At 34.6% G+C, this 19,325-nt stretch overlaps 1 protein-coding gene and 1 long non-coding RNA gene across 2 annotated transcripts; one reads left to right on the top strand and one right to left on the bottom strand.

Moving 5' to 3' along the window:
- Positions 1-6,159: 6,159 nt before the first annotated feature.
- LOC111208070 lies at positions 6,160-10,159 on the bottom strand. The gene is made up of 3 exons (XR_007323893.1): positions 7,539-10,159; positions 7,216-7,468; positions 6,160-7,141 (listed from the first exon to the last, which is right to left on the bottom strand). It is a non-coding gene; the product is annotated as an uncharacterized LOC111208070 (long non-coding RNA).
- A 5,164-nt stretch (positions 10,160-15,323) lies between these two features.
- Positions 15,324-19,325, top strand: LOC106409287. The gene is made up of 3 exons (XM_048756622.1): positions 15,324-16,191; positions 16,264-19,185; positions 19,261-19,325. The coding sequence occupies exons 1-3, from the start codon at positions 15,324-15,326 to the stop codon at positions 19,323-19,325; spliced, it is 3,855 nt and encodes a 1,284-aa protein (XP_048612579.1).

The raw sequence follows: 19,325 nt of genomic DNA, 5'->3' as shown, positions 1-19,325 counted from the left end.
AGAGGTTTGGAACTTTTGTTGTCTTCGTTTCTCTATAAAATAGCGATTTTATAGTGGTTAGTCCACCAATTTAAGGAGTATTATAAAGTTTTACTAAATTAAAAGAGAAAAAATTAAAACTATGCCCATGTACAATGTAAGAGAGTTTAATATAAATTAATATAAATGTAGAATGTGTTTAAAAAATTTAAAACACTACTAAAGATCATAGGCTTCAGTATATAAAACATTTACCGAAAAATTCAATATTTTCGTAGGGACACATAGATTTTGAAAAAAATTCAAAGATATGAAAATACTGTTTTAATGCATAGTTGCATCATTCACTAACATATGATGAATGTCAAAGAGGTTTGGAAGTTTTGTTGTTTCCGTTTCTCTAGAAAATAGCGATTTTATAGTGGTTAGTTCACGAATTTAGTTAGTATTATGAAGTGTTACTAAATTAATTGACAAAAAAATGAAACGATGCCCATGTTCAATGAAAGAGAGTTTGATATACATTAATACAAATGTAAAATGTGTTAAAAATTTTAAAACAACACTAAAGGTCATAGGCTTCAGTATATAGAACATTTACCGGAAAACTCAATATTTTCGTAGGGGTTTACACATATATTTTGCGCAAAATTCAAAAATATGAAAATATTGTTTTAATGCATATTTGCATCTTTCACTAACATATGATGAATGTCAAAGAGGTTTGTAACTTTTGTTGTCTTTGTTTTTCTATAAAATAGCAATTTTATAGTGGTTAGTACACCAATTTAGGGAGTATTATGAAGTTTTACTAATTTAATTGACAAAAAATTAAAACCATGCCCATATACAATTAAAGAGAGTTTAATATGCATTAATACAAATGTAGAACGTGATTGATATTTTAAAACAACACTAAAGATCATAGGCTTCAGTGTATAGAATATTTACCGAAAAATTCAATATTTTCGTAGGGGTTAACACATAGATTTTGAAAAAAAACAAAAATATGAAAATATTGTTTTAATGCATAATTGCATCCTTCACCAACATATGATAAACGTCAAAGAGGTTTGGAACTTTTGTTCTCTCCGTTTCTCTAGAAAATAGCAATTTTATAGTGTTTAGACCACCAATTAATGGAGTATTATGAAGTTTACTAAATTAAATGACAAAAAATCAAAACGATGCCCATGTACAATGAAAGAGAGTTTAATATACATTAATACACATGTAGAATGTGTTTAGAAATTTTAAAACAACACTAAAGATCATTGGCTTCAGTATATATAACATTTACCGAAATACTCGATATTTTCGTAGGGGTTAACACATAGATTTAGAGAAAAAATTTCAAAAATATGAATATATTGTTTTAATGCATAGTTGCATCATTCACTAACATATGATGAATGTCAAAGAGGTTTGGAACTTTTGTTGTCTCCGTTTCTCTAGAAAATAGCTATTTTATAGTGGTTAGTCCACAAATTTAGGGAGTATTATGAAGTTTTACTAAATTAATTGACATAAAATTAAAACGATGTCCGTGTACCATGAAAGAGAGTTTAATATACATTAATACAAATGTAGAATGTCTTTTAAATTTTAAAACAACACTAAAGATCATAGGCTTCAGTACATAGAACATTTGCCGGAAAACTCAATATTTATGTAGGGGTTAACACATTGATTTAGAAAAAAATTCAAAAATATAGAAATATTATTTTAATGCATAGTTGCATCCTTCACTAACATATGATGAATGTCAAAGAGGTTTGGAACTTTTGTTATCTTCGTTTCTCTAGAAAATAGCGATTTTATAGTGGTTAGTCCACAAATTTAGGGAGTATTATGAAGTTTTACCAAATTAATTGACAAAAAATTAAAACGATGCACATGTACCATTAAAGAGAGATTAATATACATTAATACAAATGTAGAATGTCTTAGAATTTTTAAAACAATACTAAAGATCATAGGCTTTAGCATATATAACATTTACCTGAAAACTTAAATATTTTCGGAGAAGTTAACACATATATTTTGAGTAAAATTCAAAAATATGAAAATATTGTTTTAATGCATAGTTGCATCTTTCACTAACATATGATAAATGTCAAAGAGGTTTGGAACTTTTGTTGTCTTCGTTTCTCTATAAAATAGCGATTTTATAGTGGTTAATCCACCAATTTAAGGCGTATTATAAAGTTTTACTAAATTAAAAGACAAAAAATTAAAACTATGCCCATGTACAATGAAAGAGAGTTTAATATAAATTAATATAAATGTATAATGTGTTTAAAAATTTTAAAACAACACTAAAGATCATAGGCTTCAGTATATAAAACATTTACTGAAAATTTCAATATTTTCGTAGGGACACATAGATTTTGAAAAAAAATCAAAAATATGAAAATACTGTTTTAATGCATAGTTGCATCATTCACTAACATACGATGAATGTCAAAGAGGTTTGGAACTTTTGTTGTTTCCGTTTCTCTAGAAAATAGCGATTTTATAGTGGTTAGTTCACAAATTTAGTTAGTATTATGAAGTGTTACTAAATTAATTGACAAAAAACTGAAACGATGCCCATGTTCAATGAAAGAGAGTTTGATATACATTAATACAAATGTAGAATGTGTTAAAAAATTTAAAACAACACTAAGGATCATAGGCTTCAGTATATAGAACATTTACCGGAAAACTCAATATTTTCGTAGGGGTTTACACATATATTTTGCGCAAAATTCAAAAATATGAAAATATTGTTTTAATGCATATTTGCATCTTTTACTAACATATGATGAATGTCAAAGAGGTTTGTAACTTTTGTTGTCTTCGTTTTTCTATAAAATAGCAATTTTATAGTGGATAGTACACCAATTTAGAGAGTATTATGAAGTTTTACTAAATTAATTGATAAAACATTTTTAGAGAAACGAAGACAACAAAAATTTCAAACTTCTTTAACATCAATCATATGTTAGTGAAAGATACAACTATGCATTAAAACAGTATTTTCATTTTTTGAAATTTTCTCAAAATATATGCGTTAACCCCTACGAAAATATTGAGTTTTCCGTTAAATGTTCCATATGCTGAAGCCTATGATCTTTACTGTTGTTTTAAAAATTTTAACACATTCTACATTTGTATTAATGTATATTAAACTCTCTTTCATTGAACATGGGCGTCATTTCATTTTTTGTCAATTAATTTAGTAACACTCATAATATTCCCTAAATTGGTGGATTAACCACTATAAAATCGCTATTTTCTAGAGAAACGGAGACAACAAAAGTTTCAAACCACTCTGACATTCATCATATGTTAGTGAATAATGCAACTATGCATTAAAACAGTATTTTCATATTTTGAATATTTTTCGAAATCTATGTGTTAACCCCTACGAAAATATTGAATTTTTCGGTAAATGCTTTATATACCGAAGCCTATGATCTTTATTGTTGATTTAAAATTTCTAAACACATTCTACATTTGTATTAATGTATAATAAACTCTCTTTCATTGTACATTGGCATATTTTTAATTTTTTGTCATTTAATTTAGTAAAACTTTATAATACTCCCTAAATTGGTGGACTAACCAATATAAAATCGCTATTTTATAGAGAAACAAAGACAACAAAAGTTCCAAACCTCTTTGACATATAATATATGTTAGTGAAAGATGCAACTATGCATTAAAATAGTATTTTCATATTTTTGAATTTTTCTCAAAATATATGTTCAAAATATATGTGTTAACTCCTACGAAAATATTGAGTTTTCTGGTAAATGTTCTATATACTGAAGCCTATGATCTTTAGTGTTGTTTTAAAATTTCTAAAACATTCTACATTTGTATTAATGTATATTAAACTTTCTTTCATGTTACATGGGCATCGTTTTAATTTTATGTCAATTAATTTAGTAAAACTTCACAATACTCCCTAAATTTGTGGACTAACCACTATAAAATCGCTATTTTCTAGAGAAACGGAGACAACAAAAGTTCCAAACCTCTTTGACATTCATCATATGTTAGTGAATGATGCAACTATGCATTAAAACATTATTTTCATATTTTTGAATTTTTCTCTAAATCTATGGGTTAACCACTACGAAAATCCCCTTAATATTAAAGTAGGAGCATTCTTAGAGAGTAACTTTATGCTCATGTGTTATTAACAAATATGTCATTTCTTATGTGGCAACACCATATTCATTCTCACATTCTCTAGGTAAAAGTCATCTCCTTACTAGATTTATTACATATTTTGCCACTACTCATTAATTGGTGCTTAACATAATGTTTTAATCATATTAATTGGTAACTAGCGATTTAAAACCAATTTGAGATAAGAACTCTCGCCTTAACGATTTAAAACAGGTTCGGGACAAGAACTATGCCTTAACGGATGTTGTAATAATTTAACGTTTAATTTAATGTTACTTTCGTGACATATCTACTAATCACAACATATTGCAGTCTACTCACGCATGAAACATGTATATCAAAACGGGTTATCTGAATTGGTTTTCATATCACATAGAAAATATTTGATCAAAACCGGTTATTTAAAAGGTACACGCATGAAAAGATCTATGCAAAAATGTTTGAATGTAACTATGGGTCTGAATTATACTCGATATCAAAGCCAGTTTAAAAAATGTTTGAATGTAACTATGGGTCTGAAAAGGTTTATGATCATACTTGATATCAAAACCGGTTTAAAAACTTCATACGGCAATCACGTCAATTATTGCCAATTCATATAGACGTAAAAAAAGAGTGATTGGTTTGGTCATAATATTTTCTGACCAAACCACATTCCACAGGAACAAGTTTGATATTCTCTCCTCTCTCTAGAGTTTCGGCTATGTCTCTTTCTTCTAGAGTTTGGGTCGGTTATGGACCGAGCCGGTTATGGACATTCATCACTTGATTTATAACATTCCCCCTTGGATGCAATAACCATACATGATTGTAATACGCTTCACGTTGCCTCATTAAAACCTTATCAGGAAAATCCAGTGGGACAAAACCATGATGAAGAAAAAAAAGTACAACACGTACTACTCCCCCTGATGTGAACCTCAGTGGAAGTTCTTTAGTCTACGCATCTGATGCGTGATCTTCCTGAACGTGCAGGTGGAAAGTAAACAAAACGGTCAAGTTATTACTAAACCGTAATTGGACCATTTCGACCTCTTCGGCCTTTTCTCATGTCCTTTGACATCGTGTGTCTTAGTAAAATAGATGTGCTGAGCAATGCAGATTGCATTGTACTCGAAGATCACTGTCGGTTCTTTGCAAATCGTGTGTATATGGACAATATTCCGAGCATGGTTCCATGAATTAATAATCTCAGGTTGTAAACCCATAATCCGGTTTATCTGCTACACGGATGTGTACCAATATCTTGAGTAAAATATACGACATAAAATGTCGATGTTGGAACTTTGACCATGGAACAAACCGTCCTCTACTCCTTCATTGTCAAGGCAAGTTCCACTTGCTTACATATAATAAAAGGGTCCAACACGTAGAACAGTCTTTGAACGCGACTTGTTTGTGCATATTCGTACATATTGATAAAATCTATATGATTAGAAAATGCATTAACAAAAAATGGACTTAATGTTCGTAGAAAGTCATGTTACATTTAATATCTAATCTTATTATTTTAATTTTGGACCTATCAGAAATTTTTATTAGACTATCAATAATTATATTTAAACAATAGATGATCCATTAGATTTATAGATAGTATAAATTAAATAAATATAATTTAATGTTGTAATGATATATCTCTATATGCTAAATATTTAAATATTTGTCGATGTTAACCTTTAAAATTATAAAGATTTTTTAAAAAAATATCAAAAATCATATTATCTAACAATGATTAATCTTTACTACCCTAAACCAATGAAAACAAATTTTAAACTATATAGTTTATTTTAAAAATTAAACAAAAACTAAATGTTTAAACTATATAGTTTATTTACTCGATAATATAAATCTATGAAGCGAAAAGTTTAATTTTTTATAAACTTTCTAAATTTGCGAAATGTTACAATATCTTTGAATATGAAAATACAACAATATTTTACTAATCTTTATATATATAGTTACGATTTTAATAATAAAATAATAATCCAAAAAAAAAAATATATATATATATAGAATAAGCAGTGCCGTCTTAAAAAATTTAATGACCTAAGGTGAAATATAAAAGAAAGACCTTTTTATAAGTTTTTTCTAAACTTTAATTTATTCCATTTCCATGAACTAAATAAAAAATTGTGGTATTCAAAGAAAATAAAAATAAAAATGTGTTTTTGTGTATAAATTAGATTTTTGTTAATAGAAAATTTGAGAATGGTGTAAGTTAATTTTTTGTTCTTATTGTATTTAAATTATATTTATTTAATTATACACGTTTTTTATTATAATTTCACCAACTAATTGATATTTAATAAACAAAAATAGACCTTCTTAGTAAAATAACATAAAAAAAATTTTGGACCTATGAACCCATGGCAATTGTCCATGTTGCCATGGGTTAGAGTCGGCTCTGAGAAGAAGATACAAATACATGTGAAAGTTTGAAACAATCTATTCAATGAAAAAATATACAGTAAACTTATTATGTTTTAAAAATTGATAGACACATATATATATTATAATATATATCAATTTAGAATTGAAAACAAAATATTTATATAAAAATAAATGAAAACAAAAATCTGCGCGGTTGCGCGGATCAAGATTTAGTTATTCAGTTAATGTTTCTCTCTTACCTCTTGGGGAAGCAGGGGAAGTTTTGTGATATTGAAGTCATCCTTGCTCTAAGAACCTTGGATTCCACATCTAGTAGGCAAGTTAGATAATAATAATAATAATAATAATAATAATAATAATAATAATAATAATAATAATAATAGACAAAAAAACCAACGACAAGATAAGTGGGAAAAATCTGCAAAGAAAGAGTGACCAACCACCACCTTCATCGTCATATAGTACTTGGTTGATGATGATGTTATGCGTGTCGATCTCAAACTTTGCGAGTTCCTAAACTAATTAATCTCTCCGTTTCATAGAGAGACAAGAACTCAGGGATGCAGACACAAACGAACGTTGTCAAATCCTACAAAATTGCAGAATCACAGAATCTTCACCGGTGCAGAAGCATGACAAAAGAAGAAGCAAAAGGTTACGTACCGGGTCTTTAAATTGACGATTAACATGTTGGATGACATCTTTCAAGCCCTCGAGTCTTCCCAGCAGAGCATCCTCGCCAAGCTCATCCTCCATGCCAAACAGACGGCTCATCTGATTCATCAAGCCACCAAAGCGACTCTTCAATTTGGAAAGGCCCTTTTCAAGAGTGGCGGGGAACTGTAAGAGACGGAGAGTGTGACCGGTAGGAGCGGTGTCAAAGACAATGGTTGCATAATCCATTGTTTGAACCAACCTACAAAGAAGAAAAGAATGAGACTTTATAGTAAAATTGGCAGAAGAAGGAAGAGGAGGAGGATACATACTTGAGCAAAACTCATGGCCTCGTCGATTCCAGGGATGGCATTGGCCAAATCAGAGAATAAACTATCCATCCCTTCAGGGCCAGCCAAGTCTTCAGTCTCAACAGTAGGATCGAACTGCATGTCGTCTTCCCCACACCTCCTTTCCCTCCCACGAATACCCATTTTAGAGATTCTTGTTCCAGAATGTTCTTCACTGTTCCCTCCGACGACCCCATTCCCTTTCTTACTTTTGGGAACGGAAGGGGACAGACTTTTCACTTGCTTGCTTTGCCTGTTTGGATTTTGTTTAGCATTGTTTCTCAGGTCGATATAGTAAACAAAACAAACTACTGAATTTGTGTTGCGGATAGCATAATCCTTTTAAGCTACGCACTTATCCCCCTAAGATTATTATCCCACTATATAATAGGGACTATTTTAAAGCTCCCTAAAGCTATCCCCAAGGTCAAAATATTCCCAGCCACTGATTTTGCCACGTCACTGGCTGATTCTGTTTGAAATTAAAATCGCATCATTCACGATTGGGCTCTGTGGGCGCATCCTCATTCTCCGACTCCGTTATTTCGTTTCCAGCTCAAGCCAAATCAATCAGATAATTCACTTTTCACAGCCCAGCCCACTAACCCATCTGCGAAACCCAAGCCAAATCAAACAGATAATTCATTTCTCCCAGACCAGCCCATTTATTTATCCTAATCTACGTATTGGCGAGACTGAAGCCAAAGCTTCGAAAGCTTTCTCCTCCTCTCGACAACCCTAATCGCCGCTCCCCATTTCTCTGTCCCTCATGTCGATTCACTTTCTCTTCCCCAAATCTTCCCGTAAAACGCCTCCGATGAAAGGGCTGGAACTTCAATGTTCTCCCTTAAAGCCTCTATTCAAGATCCCTACAGACCTTCCACCTCCCACCCTCCGCCTTATATCTAGATGCCTATTTATATCCTCATGTCTTTTACCTCAGATCCTACCCTTATCTTTCTCTCATCGGATCGTTAGTTCTAAATCGTAATCATGTCGAAAGAGGCCGCAATCCGCACCGGCGAATCTTCTCCTCTCCTCCTCTTCCGACAAGTTTCACCGGGACCCGGAGATTCCACCATGCAGTTTCGGCTTCTTCATTTCTGGGATGCTCGCAAGAATGTCAAAGGAGGACCAGGGATCATTCTTGGGATCGAGCTCCTTCTGATCGACGCAGAGGTATGTTTTCATGTTTCCTTTTGGATGTCGTTTCCGTTTCTGAACCGTGATTATTTAAGCGTGTTTTAAAAAAAAAATTAAATCAGCTATGTTGAGATGTAAATATATAGGCGTATGTTGATCAAAACTTAATTGATTGGTTTGCTATGAAATTATATATGCGTCTGTTGATAGAAAACTTGATTGGTTGGTTCAGGTCTTAAGCGTATTTTAAATTTAAAAAAATTGATCAGTTGTGTTGAGACGAAATTATATATGCGTATCGTACTATACAACTTGATTTGTTGGTTCTGGTCTTAAGCGTAGCGTTTTTAAAAAAAAAAAAAAAAAAAATAGATCAGTTGGTTTGAGATTTAATTATATAGGCGTCTGTTGATAGAAAACTTGATTGGTTGGTTCCGGTCTCAAGCGTATTTTTAAGCAAATAAATTGATCAGTTGTGTAGAGATGAAATTATATAGGCGTATCTTGGTAAAAACTTAATTGATTGATTTGAGATGAAATTAAGCCCTTTAGTAGGATCTTTGAAAAATAAAATGATCAACTGGTTTGAGCTGAAATTGTATAGGCGTATATGTTTTTAAATAACCTGATTGATTGGTTACAATTCCTATTTGTGTATCTTTGAATTGTCTTCATGTTCAAATGAGCGTGTCTTTATCAGAACTTAAACTGTTTTATCAATCCTGTTTTGTTGTTTTGCTAACTCACCGCAACTATCTTTGTAAAAAAAAATTATTTATCAGCTTGAAATCAGACTAGCGTATCTGTGATAGGTATACGACTGACCCAATACTTTTAGATATTCGACTGACCCAATATTGACTCTATGTTATGCAGGGTACTGTGGCTCAGGGGTTCATTGGTCAGAACCGTCGCAACCAATACGAGAAAGAGCTTAAGCGTGGGATGATCTACACACTGACAAACTACTATGCATCGAACAACAAGGTGATGTACCATGTTGCTGACCAGAGGCTGGTAATTTGCATCTCACATGCCTCTGAGCTGAGGAAGGTGGAAGAAGACATTGAAGCCATTTTGACAGAGCGCTTCAGAATCCATTCCTTTGCAGATTTTGAAGCAAACTGCGATCTCAGAGGAGATCTTCACGGTAAGATGTAGATGTTTTCTTACAAAGGTTCACCCATTACAGCTTCTCTATTGATTGTTTGTAACCGTTTAATTAACAATGAGTCTAACTTTGTGTTGTAGATGTTGTCGGCCACCTTAAGCTGGTTGATGGGAATCCTCTCCATCAGCGTCCGGTTTTGTGCATCAAGGATGACTCAGCTTCTCGGAAAATCTTGGTTCATTTGCAACTTAAAGAGTAAGCTACTATAATTCAGCCATTGTTTTAAAATTTATGATCCTTGCTGAACGATCTATTTTTTTCTTAATTTGCAGTGGTCCAGTGATTAACGTCTACCTATGGGACGAGGCAGCGGAGAATTTCCGCGTCAAGTTTGACGCATGTGCAGACACTCCAACGGTTCTTTTGGTGGCCACGAACCCTTCTGTGACTTCTTTGGTGAACCCTGTTGAGGTGGTCAAAGCTGAGACTCTCACAATAGGTGAGATTGCCGCCTTCATCAAGCGTCAGCCTGCTCAGGTAATCCCATTCTGTTATTACAATCAAACACTTTTCTCAATGTAGTTGCTGACAACGCTTAGAATGTGATTACAGATTGCCTACTTTGACTGCATTGCCACAATTGATGATGTCAAGCTTGGCACTGAGTGGTATTACATTGCTTGCAAGGATTGCCAGACCAAGTTAAACCGTGGGCCTACAACGTTGCTTTGCCCAAAATGCGGGAATGAAAATGCTACTGCAATAGCCAAGTAAGTTTCTCCTCTCAAATAAGTTTTCAAGGGAAAATGTGTATACTAATCATTTGGTTTTAACCAGCTATCGTGTGGAGCTGTCTGTCTATGATAATGATGAGCAGTGCACGTTCATCATCCTCGGAGATGCTGGGAAAGATCTCACAGGCAGGAAAGCAACAGAGTTGATCGATGCTTATGTTCAGGTAATGGTTTCTCTGATGATAAATGAAACTTTCTATAATCTTCACACTTATGTTAATCATAGCGTCTACGGAAGTTGATGAATGCGTTTTGTTATATTAGGAAAATGGTGGAGATGAGGCTGAGATTGAAGTTCCACTGCCACAGTGTTTCATTGATGCAATAGGCCAGACAAAGAAATTCAGGATCAAGGTGGCTCACTACAACTTCACTTCCAGCAGGCTGTCCTTAACCGCCACCAAGATAGTCTCAGCAGCAGAGTTACCACCAAAGAACCCCCCACTCAAGACGCTGCCAGGAACTGAAGTGGAGAACACAGAGTTGGGTGAGAGTAGTGGTGGTGGCGCTTCAGCTATTGAAGAGGAGAAGAAGGCAAAACGTACCAAGCGTAGTGGCTAGATGACATGCTGAATGATCACTCCATCAGTGGCTGGTACAGACTGCCCAGTCATGATGATTCTCTAATAACAGTCTACTTTATCTCTCTTTAAACAGTTTTTTCCTTCTTGCTAAAACAGTTTGGTATTGGAAACACTTTATGGTTTCGTTTGCTTATTTGAGTTGTTTTGTTTTTATTCATAGCTTTGTTATGAAGTTTAAGAATGATCAGCATAATCATATTAAAGTGGTTTGATTTTCATTCCTAACTTATTTAAGTTGTTTGATCAGCTTGCATTTTTGCATACGTATACGTAGTTAAGAGCCTAATGCATGCATGCATTTCGTATTTATCAATAACAATTTCCTTGACAGCAACTGTAATACTGTCAATTTATTTACGTATGGTCATATTTTGAAAGTCAATTATTAGTCAAATAGTATCTACTGAATTTATTGAGAATTAAATTTAAAATATTCTGTCATTAAGTCAAATTAATGACGGCATTAAACATATTATATGTAAAATAACATCAACAATTCTAATCTCATAAACACAAGTCCATCGCCCCTTTTCAGAAATTCACGAGCCCTCAACAAATTCATTCCTATTTTTTTTGCACAACCAGATTCATTCCTGTCTATCCGTTGAAGTTCTGTCCTTACAAAAAGTTATCCGTGTAAGTTATTTTTTTTTAAAAAGGAGTTGATTAGAAAGTGCAAAGGTTATTTGTTTTGATATTCTTCATTCTGTTTAAGGGACAGTTCTCTCTCACCACCATGGGCAAAACAACCTCCAAAGATCCTCAACCTGTAGGAGGTATTTTGTATTTATAAATTCATTTTTGAATTAAAACCTTATTATTATTGATATATTAATTTAATATTTTAATCCAATACTCTAATAATAACAAAAATCAACATTATTAGTATTGATATATTTCATCAATATAAGTGTATTTTCCTATTATCTAGAAGATGTTTTGTATTTTATAATCCTAATTATGCAAAAACCCACATGTATTTTGGTATAAGTATTATTATAGAAGTAGTGATGTTACATAATGGAACAACCTCCAAAGATCCTCAACCTGTAGGAGGTATTTTGTATTTATAAATTCATTTTTGAATAAAACCTTATTATTATTGATATATTAATTTAATATTTTAATCCAAAACTCTAATAATAACAAAAATCAACATTATTAGTATTGATATATTTCATCAATATAAGTGTATTTTCCTATTATCTAGAAGATGTTTTGTATTTTATAATCCTAATTATGCAAAAACCAACATGTATTTTGGTATAAGTATTATTATAGAAGTAGTGATGTTACATAATGGGTTCTTGGGAAAAAAATGGCTTTACAGAATAAACCACATGTATTTTCGTATATGTATTAGTATAGAAACATGTTGATCCTCTTCATCATTTTTTAATATCTCAGAATGAACCTGTTGTTCAGGATTAAATATTGTCTTACACAGCAAAATATCGCAGACTTATTTTGCAAATTTTTAAAACTCTACAAATAAACAATTATTAAGGTGATATCTTCACGTGAAATATTTAAAAAGTGAACAAATAATTATTTTCAGAATTACAAACGAAATCCTACAACAAAAAATCATACAGCGTCAACCAAGAATTATACACCTATAACAAAAATATTTACAGTATTAATTATACAACAACATATTTATATTTTACCTTTTGAAAATAAAACATCATCAGTACTTATTCTTCGACCAGAACTAAATTTAAATGTATAATAAATAACTATTTATCAAGTTCTGTACGTAATACAATTATTTAATATATTTGTTTACTCTTTATAATCATAACTTTATATTTTAATATTTTTTTTCTTTCTAATATCAGAGTCATCAAGTTCAAACACAACGAAGCGAAAACGTGGACGGCCGCTAGGAGTACGTAATAAAGTTAAAGGTATACCTTAAATTCAATCACTCAATCCATCAATGTTCTGTATTACTTACTTATTAAAAAAACCCAAACATCTCGACTACTTGGTCCAACTTTTCTAATATCATTCATTTATTCTTATTCTTCCCGAACAGCTCCAGCTGCGGGAACTATGCCACAACATTTTGCCCCACAATACTTTGACTGTGAGTTATCCAGCTATATCACACAAAAAACAAATTCTATATTAATATATTTATGATGGTTTGTGATTATGCTAAGTAGACACAAATATTTTACTTACAATGCTTTTATGGGTAAACATTTTACCCTCTATAGGTGGCTGCGACATTTGCGCGTTATACGGTACAAGATTCTAAATGATAACATTTTCATTTTTGTTAAATATACCATCTGATTATTAACATATAATTAAAATATTAATACATGCAGTGGCAAGAACAAATGCCCGTGCCATGCGAAGGGCAATATTATTATCAAAACGTACATCAAGAAGGATAGAAGGTAACCATCAAATAATACAACTACAACTTCACAATAAAATAAATAATTTATGTGGAGTAACCAACAACAAATTTTTTTAATAGGACCCAGCGCAGCTACGCCCGCACGAAATCAACGAATCGGCAGAGCTAAAGGAAAAGGTACATATTTTCCTACTTTAGATACATTTTATGTTTACCTATTAAACCGCCAGTAGAATTAAAGAAAATTAACGTGTGCAATTCTCATATATAGAATATTTTCGACTTTTGGTTACAAAAATAAACCCCACAAGGAAAATCACCAAAATGTCATCAAGAGTCATGGAGTCTCCTATGTCTCTCATGACTCTTACATACTTTGTCTAATACCCTGAATATTTATTACAAAAAGTCAAGAAAATTATCTTAAACCATTATTTTAAGATAACATGTTCTCAAATCTAAATTTTAAATATTTTCCCTCCCAAAATTAGGAATTTTCCAAACTTCATAATGTAAAACCCATATTACCGAATACATAATATACGATTATATCTCAAATTTCATAAAACTGATTTGTTCACTCTTTTATATATAGACTTCAACCTTTTGGCTGCAGCATAGCTTTCGTTTTTATATACAGATCAATCATCTTCTATTTATGGGCCCGTATAGTTTGAGTCTAAACATTATCATAGACCCATAGGTAAAAATATAAACGAAATCCTGAATCAAATTTGTTTAAGATATCAAATAGATACGCCTTCGAGCTAGAAGTTCCTAAGTTATAACAAACAAACAAAAAAACTATCTATTTGATCTCTGAATGTCGCCATGCTATAAATGCACAGAAATACTACATACTAATTTCTAATCCCATAGAATCAACTTAACAATAGTTTAACAAGTTATTTTCAAAATTGATTTCCCACCTCTTGATATTTATCAATTAATTTACATAATTTTAAACTTCAATCCCCAATACCGACCTCTTGATACTTACCAATAAGTTTCAAATTAGGTAACCCCATAAATATATTTATATGCCTATTTTCTAATGAAACATTTTTCCTGTGATTTAAATATGAAGATAGGTACAAATTTTTTTTTATTAAGTAGTCGTTTAGAGAAATCTGTTGAACACAAATTAAAAAAAAAAATTTCTTGGGTCAACTAACCACTTACCGGATAAGGGAGTTGCCACTTATTCCCAATAACTATTAAATCATCTAATAGTCGTGTCTCGACTATTTAAATTTTACAGCCCCTTCAGATGCGTCATCCTCCTCTGAAGCAACAAACAATCCAATTTTAGAATGTCCATCGTGTGGTGCTTTGGTCTGGCAATCCGAGAGCACCGGAAGAGACCCTAGAACGAAGGAGTTACGCTTCACCATTTGTTGCAACCAAGGAGAGATTAAACTTCCGCCTATGAGACAACCTCCACCCGTGTTAGAAAAGCTACTGCAATGTAAACAATTTCGCGAGACCATCCGAGTCTACAATGCCCTCCTAGCTTTTACATCTATTGGGGCGAATATAGATTACAGTGTTGTTTTCGGGAGGGGGCCATTTACATTCCGTATTCAAGGGCAAACCTACCACCGTATCGGATCACTCATTCCTAAGCCAGGTTTACCACCCAAGTACCTGCAGCTCTATATTTTTGATACGGCAAACGAAGTAAAGAATCGGCTGGAAGCTTTGGGCCAAACAACCTCTGAAGGAAAAGCAACCGAAGCAACATTAAAAGTCCTAATTGAAATGGTGGATACCAACAACTGCCTGGCAAAAGTTTTTAGGAGGGTTCGAGATCGGTACGAGGCAAACTCTGAAGAAGATTTTACAATCAGTCTCATATCTGATAAAGGGAAAGGCAAACAATATGACTTACCCCAATCATCTGAGGTTGTTGGACTAATTGTCGGCGAAATGTCAGACACTATATGTGAGAGAGATATAGTCGTCAAGTTTCAGTCAACTAATTTGACAGAGATACGAGATGATCATCCACTCTACATGAGCCTCCAATACCCACTTCTGTTTCCTTATGGTGAGTATGGTTTCAATACCGAAATTCCGTTGCATTTAGAGGAAGGAAGCTCGAGGACAAGAAAATTTGTCAGTATACGGCAATTTTATGCCTCCCAAATACAAACTCGGTTAAAAGAAGGAATGACACTCATTAAGTCTGGGCGCCTCCTCCACCAATATGTTGTCGATGTATATTCTTCAATCGAGGAAGATCGTCTTCGATGGCATAGGCTCAATCAAGACGTTCTAAGGGCTGAATTATACAGTAATGTTTGTGATGCAGTCGGAAAAGGTGACACCGATGCAAGGACGGTTGGTAAGAGGTTTATCCTACCACCGAGTTTTACTGGTGGGCCCCGTTATCTGATTGAGAAATATCATGATGCAATGGCGATATGCAGACAGTTTGGGAATCCAGATTTATTCATCACAATGACGGCAAACCCAAATTGGAAAGAGATCAAAGACCATCTAGCAGCTTACGGTGGTGATAGCCCGAATGACAGACCAGATATTGAGTGTCGAGTTTTCAAAATGAAACTAGACCAGCTGCTAGATGATTTTAAGAAGGGTACATTCTTCGCCCCATACACAGCAGGTATTCTCTTTAATTGGAAAATTAAATTCACATTAATCTTCATATAAGTAATTAAACTCTTTTTTATACCAGCTCTTCATAGGATTGAGTTCCAAAAAAGAGGTCTTCCCCACGCACATATTTTGTTGTGGTTTGGAGACCACTCTAGGACACCCAGCCCTGAAGAAATCGACAAGATTATTTCGGCCGAGCTTCCGGACAAGCAGAAAGACCCCGAAGCCTATGAATTGGTTGCAAAGCACATGATCCATGGGCCATGTGGACTCGATAGACCTCGATCACCATGTATGGAGAATCATGTATGTGCGAAGAAATTTCCCCGCCCATTTACCGAGTCTACATCAATTGATAAGTCTGGGTACATAATATATCGTCGCCGGAAGAACGAAAATGCGAATGTTTTAAAGGACGGAATTCTTCTAGACAATGCTTCTGTCATCCCTTATAACATAGAAATCCTGAAGAAGTATGCAGCTCATATAAACGTTGAATGGTGCAATCGGACATCCGCTATCAAATACCTTTTCAAATACATCACAAAAGGAGTCGACAGGGCGACAGTTCTGGTTGAGAAAGGCCCCGACCCACCGCCATCCGAGAATGGAAGCGACCCCCAGACATCCGAGAAAGGCAAGGAAAAGGTCAAGAAAGCAAGGAATGAGATAAAAGAGTATCAGGACTGTCGATACTTATCCGCTTGCGAATCCATGTGGAGGACTTTCGCTTATTCTATACATAAACGCCAACCATCCGTCATGAAGTTGGTTGTCCATCTGGAAGGTGAACATAATATCACTATCAAAGATACGGATAACCTAGGCAGAGTTATACAGAAGCCAGGCATCGAAAAGACTATGTTCACCGAGTGGATGGTTCTATGCAGAACATCTGCGTTCGCCCGCACCTTAACGTATGTCCAGATTCCTGAGTTCTTCACATGGAACAATAGCTCAAAAGTCTGGTCAGAGCGAAAGAGAGGAACTTCAATTGGTCGGGTTGTTACTGTACATCCCGCTTCAGGGGATCGATACTATTTGAGGATACTGATAAACAAAGTGAAGGGCCCGAGAAGTTACACTGAGCTTAGAACCTTCAACGGTGTCACATATCCCGATTTCAAAAGCACCTGCTGCGCACGAGGTCTTCTCGCTAACGATGCTGAATGGCACGAAAGTATGGCCGAACTCAACACATGGGGTACACCTTCTCAGCTAAGAGAAATGTTTGTCACGTTACTTATCTACTGTCATGTTGCTAACCCTAAGGAATTGTGGGATAAGTGCTGGAAAACCCTGAGTGAGGACATCCTCTACAAGAAACGTAAGGAATTCAAACACCCACAGCTAGAAATAGATGATGCTAAGCTCGAGCAGTATACATTACTTGAACTCGAGAAGGCTTTGCGGAACCAAGAACACACCCTTACTGATTTTCCAGGAATGCCTACTCCTGATCCTCTCCTACTTAAAGAGCTAGGTAATACTTTGTGGCAGCAAGAGCTACAGTATAATGTCGCCGAGGAGAAGAGTAGACATGACACCCAGTACACGTTGCTCAACCGTGAACAATTGGACGTCTATCAGGCTATTATCGAGTCGACTCAAGAAGACTACGGGAAGCTATTTTTTGTCTACGGGGCTGGAGGCACAGGCAAAACATTTTTATACCAGACAATCATTTCGAGACTACGGTCAGAGAAAAAGATAGTCCTTCCCGTTGCTTCATCTGGAATAGCAGCCCTACTACTACCAGGCGGCAGGACTGCCCACTCCCGTTTCAATATCCCAATCGATCTAAAGGCCACATCCACCTGCCACATTACACCTGGAACTATGCTCGCAGAGTTAATAGAAAAGGCAGCTCTAATCATATGGGATGAGGCACCTATGACACACAGGCATGCTTTCGAAGCCCTCGATAGGTCCTTAAGAGACATTCTTTCTTTACATGATCCCAAAGCCAAAACTCTCCCATTCGGCGGAAAAACTGTTCTCCTAGGAGGTGATTTCAGACAGATCTTACCAGTCATCCCACAAGGCACCAGAGCTGAAATTGTCTCTGCCTCCATAAGTCATTCATATCTATGGGGATCATGCCATAAATTCACCCTCCAGAAGAATATGCGCCTCAGCGAAGATGAGAAAGAATTCTCCAACTACGTCCTAAGAGTTGGCGATGGGAACCCCCTACCTACTGAGGTCAATGAATTTGATGAAGATGAAGAAGATCAGCTCATTTCTATTGACCGAACATTGGTCGAGGAGGTCAGCTCAGATCCTCACAAACAAATTCTAGAAGCTACTTACGGGCGAACTGACCAGTGGAAAGGAACCAAGCAAGACTATACAGAAAGGGCTATCCTCACACCAAGGAACGAAACGGTGGATGAGATCAATGAATACATGATATCTGAAGCTGACGGTGTTTCAAAGGAATATCTCAGTTCCGATAGCTTCGGTGTAATAGACACCGACTCTGCGAACAACGAGACATTGTACCCGGTAGAGTATTTAAACTCACTGAGCTTTCCAGGCCTGCCTGCACATAAGCTTACATTGAAAGTGGGTGCCCCTTTCATGCTCCTAAGGAATTTAAATCAGAAGAAGGGGTTATGCAACGGAACACGTCTGATTGTCACTTACCTAGGTGAGCGTGTTATTAGAGGTGAAATAGTTACAGGCTCCCATATTGGACATAAAGTGGACCTTCCAAGAATCATACTATCGGAATCAGTAACTAAACATCCGTTCACTCTAGAAAGGCGGCAATTTCCGATCAGGCTATGTTACGCAATGACAATTAACAAAAGTCAGGGTCAGAGTTTGAAAGGTGTCGTGCTGTATTTGCCCAAACCCGTTTTCACCCATGGGCAGCTCTATGTTGGTCTTTCCCGAGTTACTACCAAGTCAGGCCTCAAAATTATACAAGGAAAGGATCAAAAGATAGGAAGGGTCAAAAACATTGTCTACAAAGAAATATACAACGGTTTACCAGGTAATCAAATATTATTTGCAACCCAGTTCACAACATCAACCATAAATACTCAGCTCATTTCTCTATCTACTCCAGAATCAATATCCGATGATCACCCAGAGCAGGCTTCCCGGAATCTTCAACAACTTTCTATACCATAA

Source organism: Brassica napus, chromosome C5, assembly GCF_020379485.1.
Source record: "Brassica napus cultivar Da-Ae chromosome C5, Da-Ae, whole genome shotgun sequence".
NCBI classification, from domain to species: Eukaryota; Viridiplantae; Streptophyta; class Magnoliopsida; order Brassicales; family Brassicaceae; genus Brassica; species Brassica napus.
This window is presented reverse-complemented; position numbering and strand designations above follow the sequence as displayed.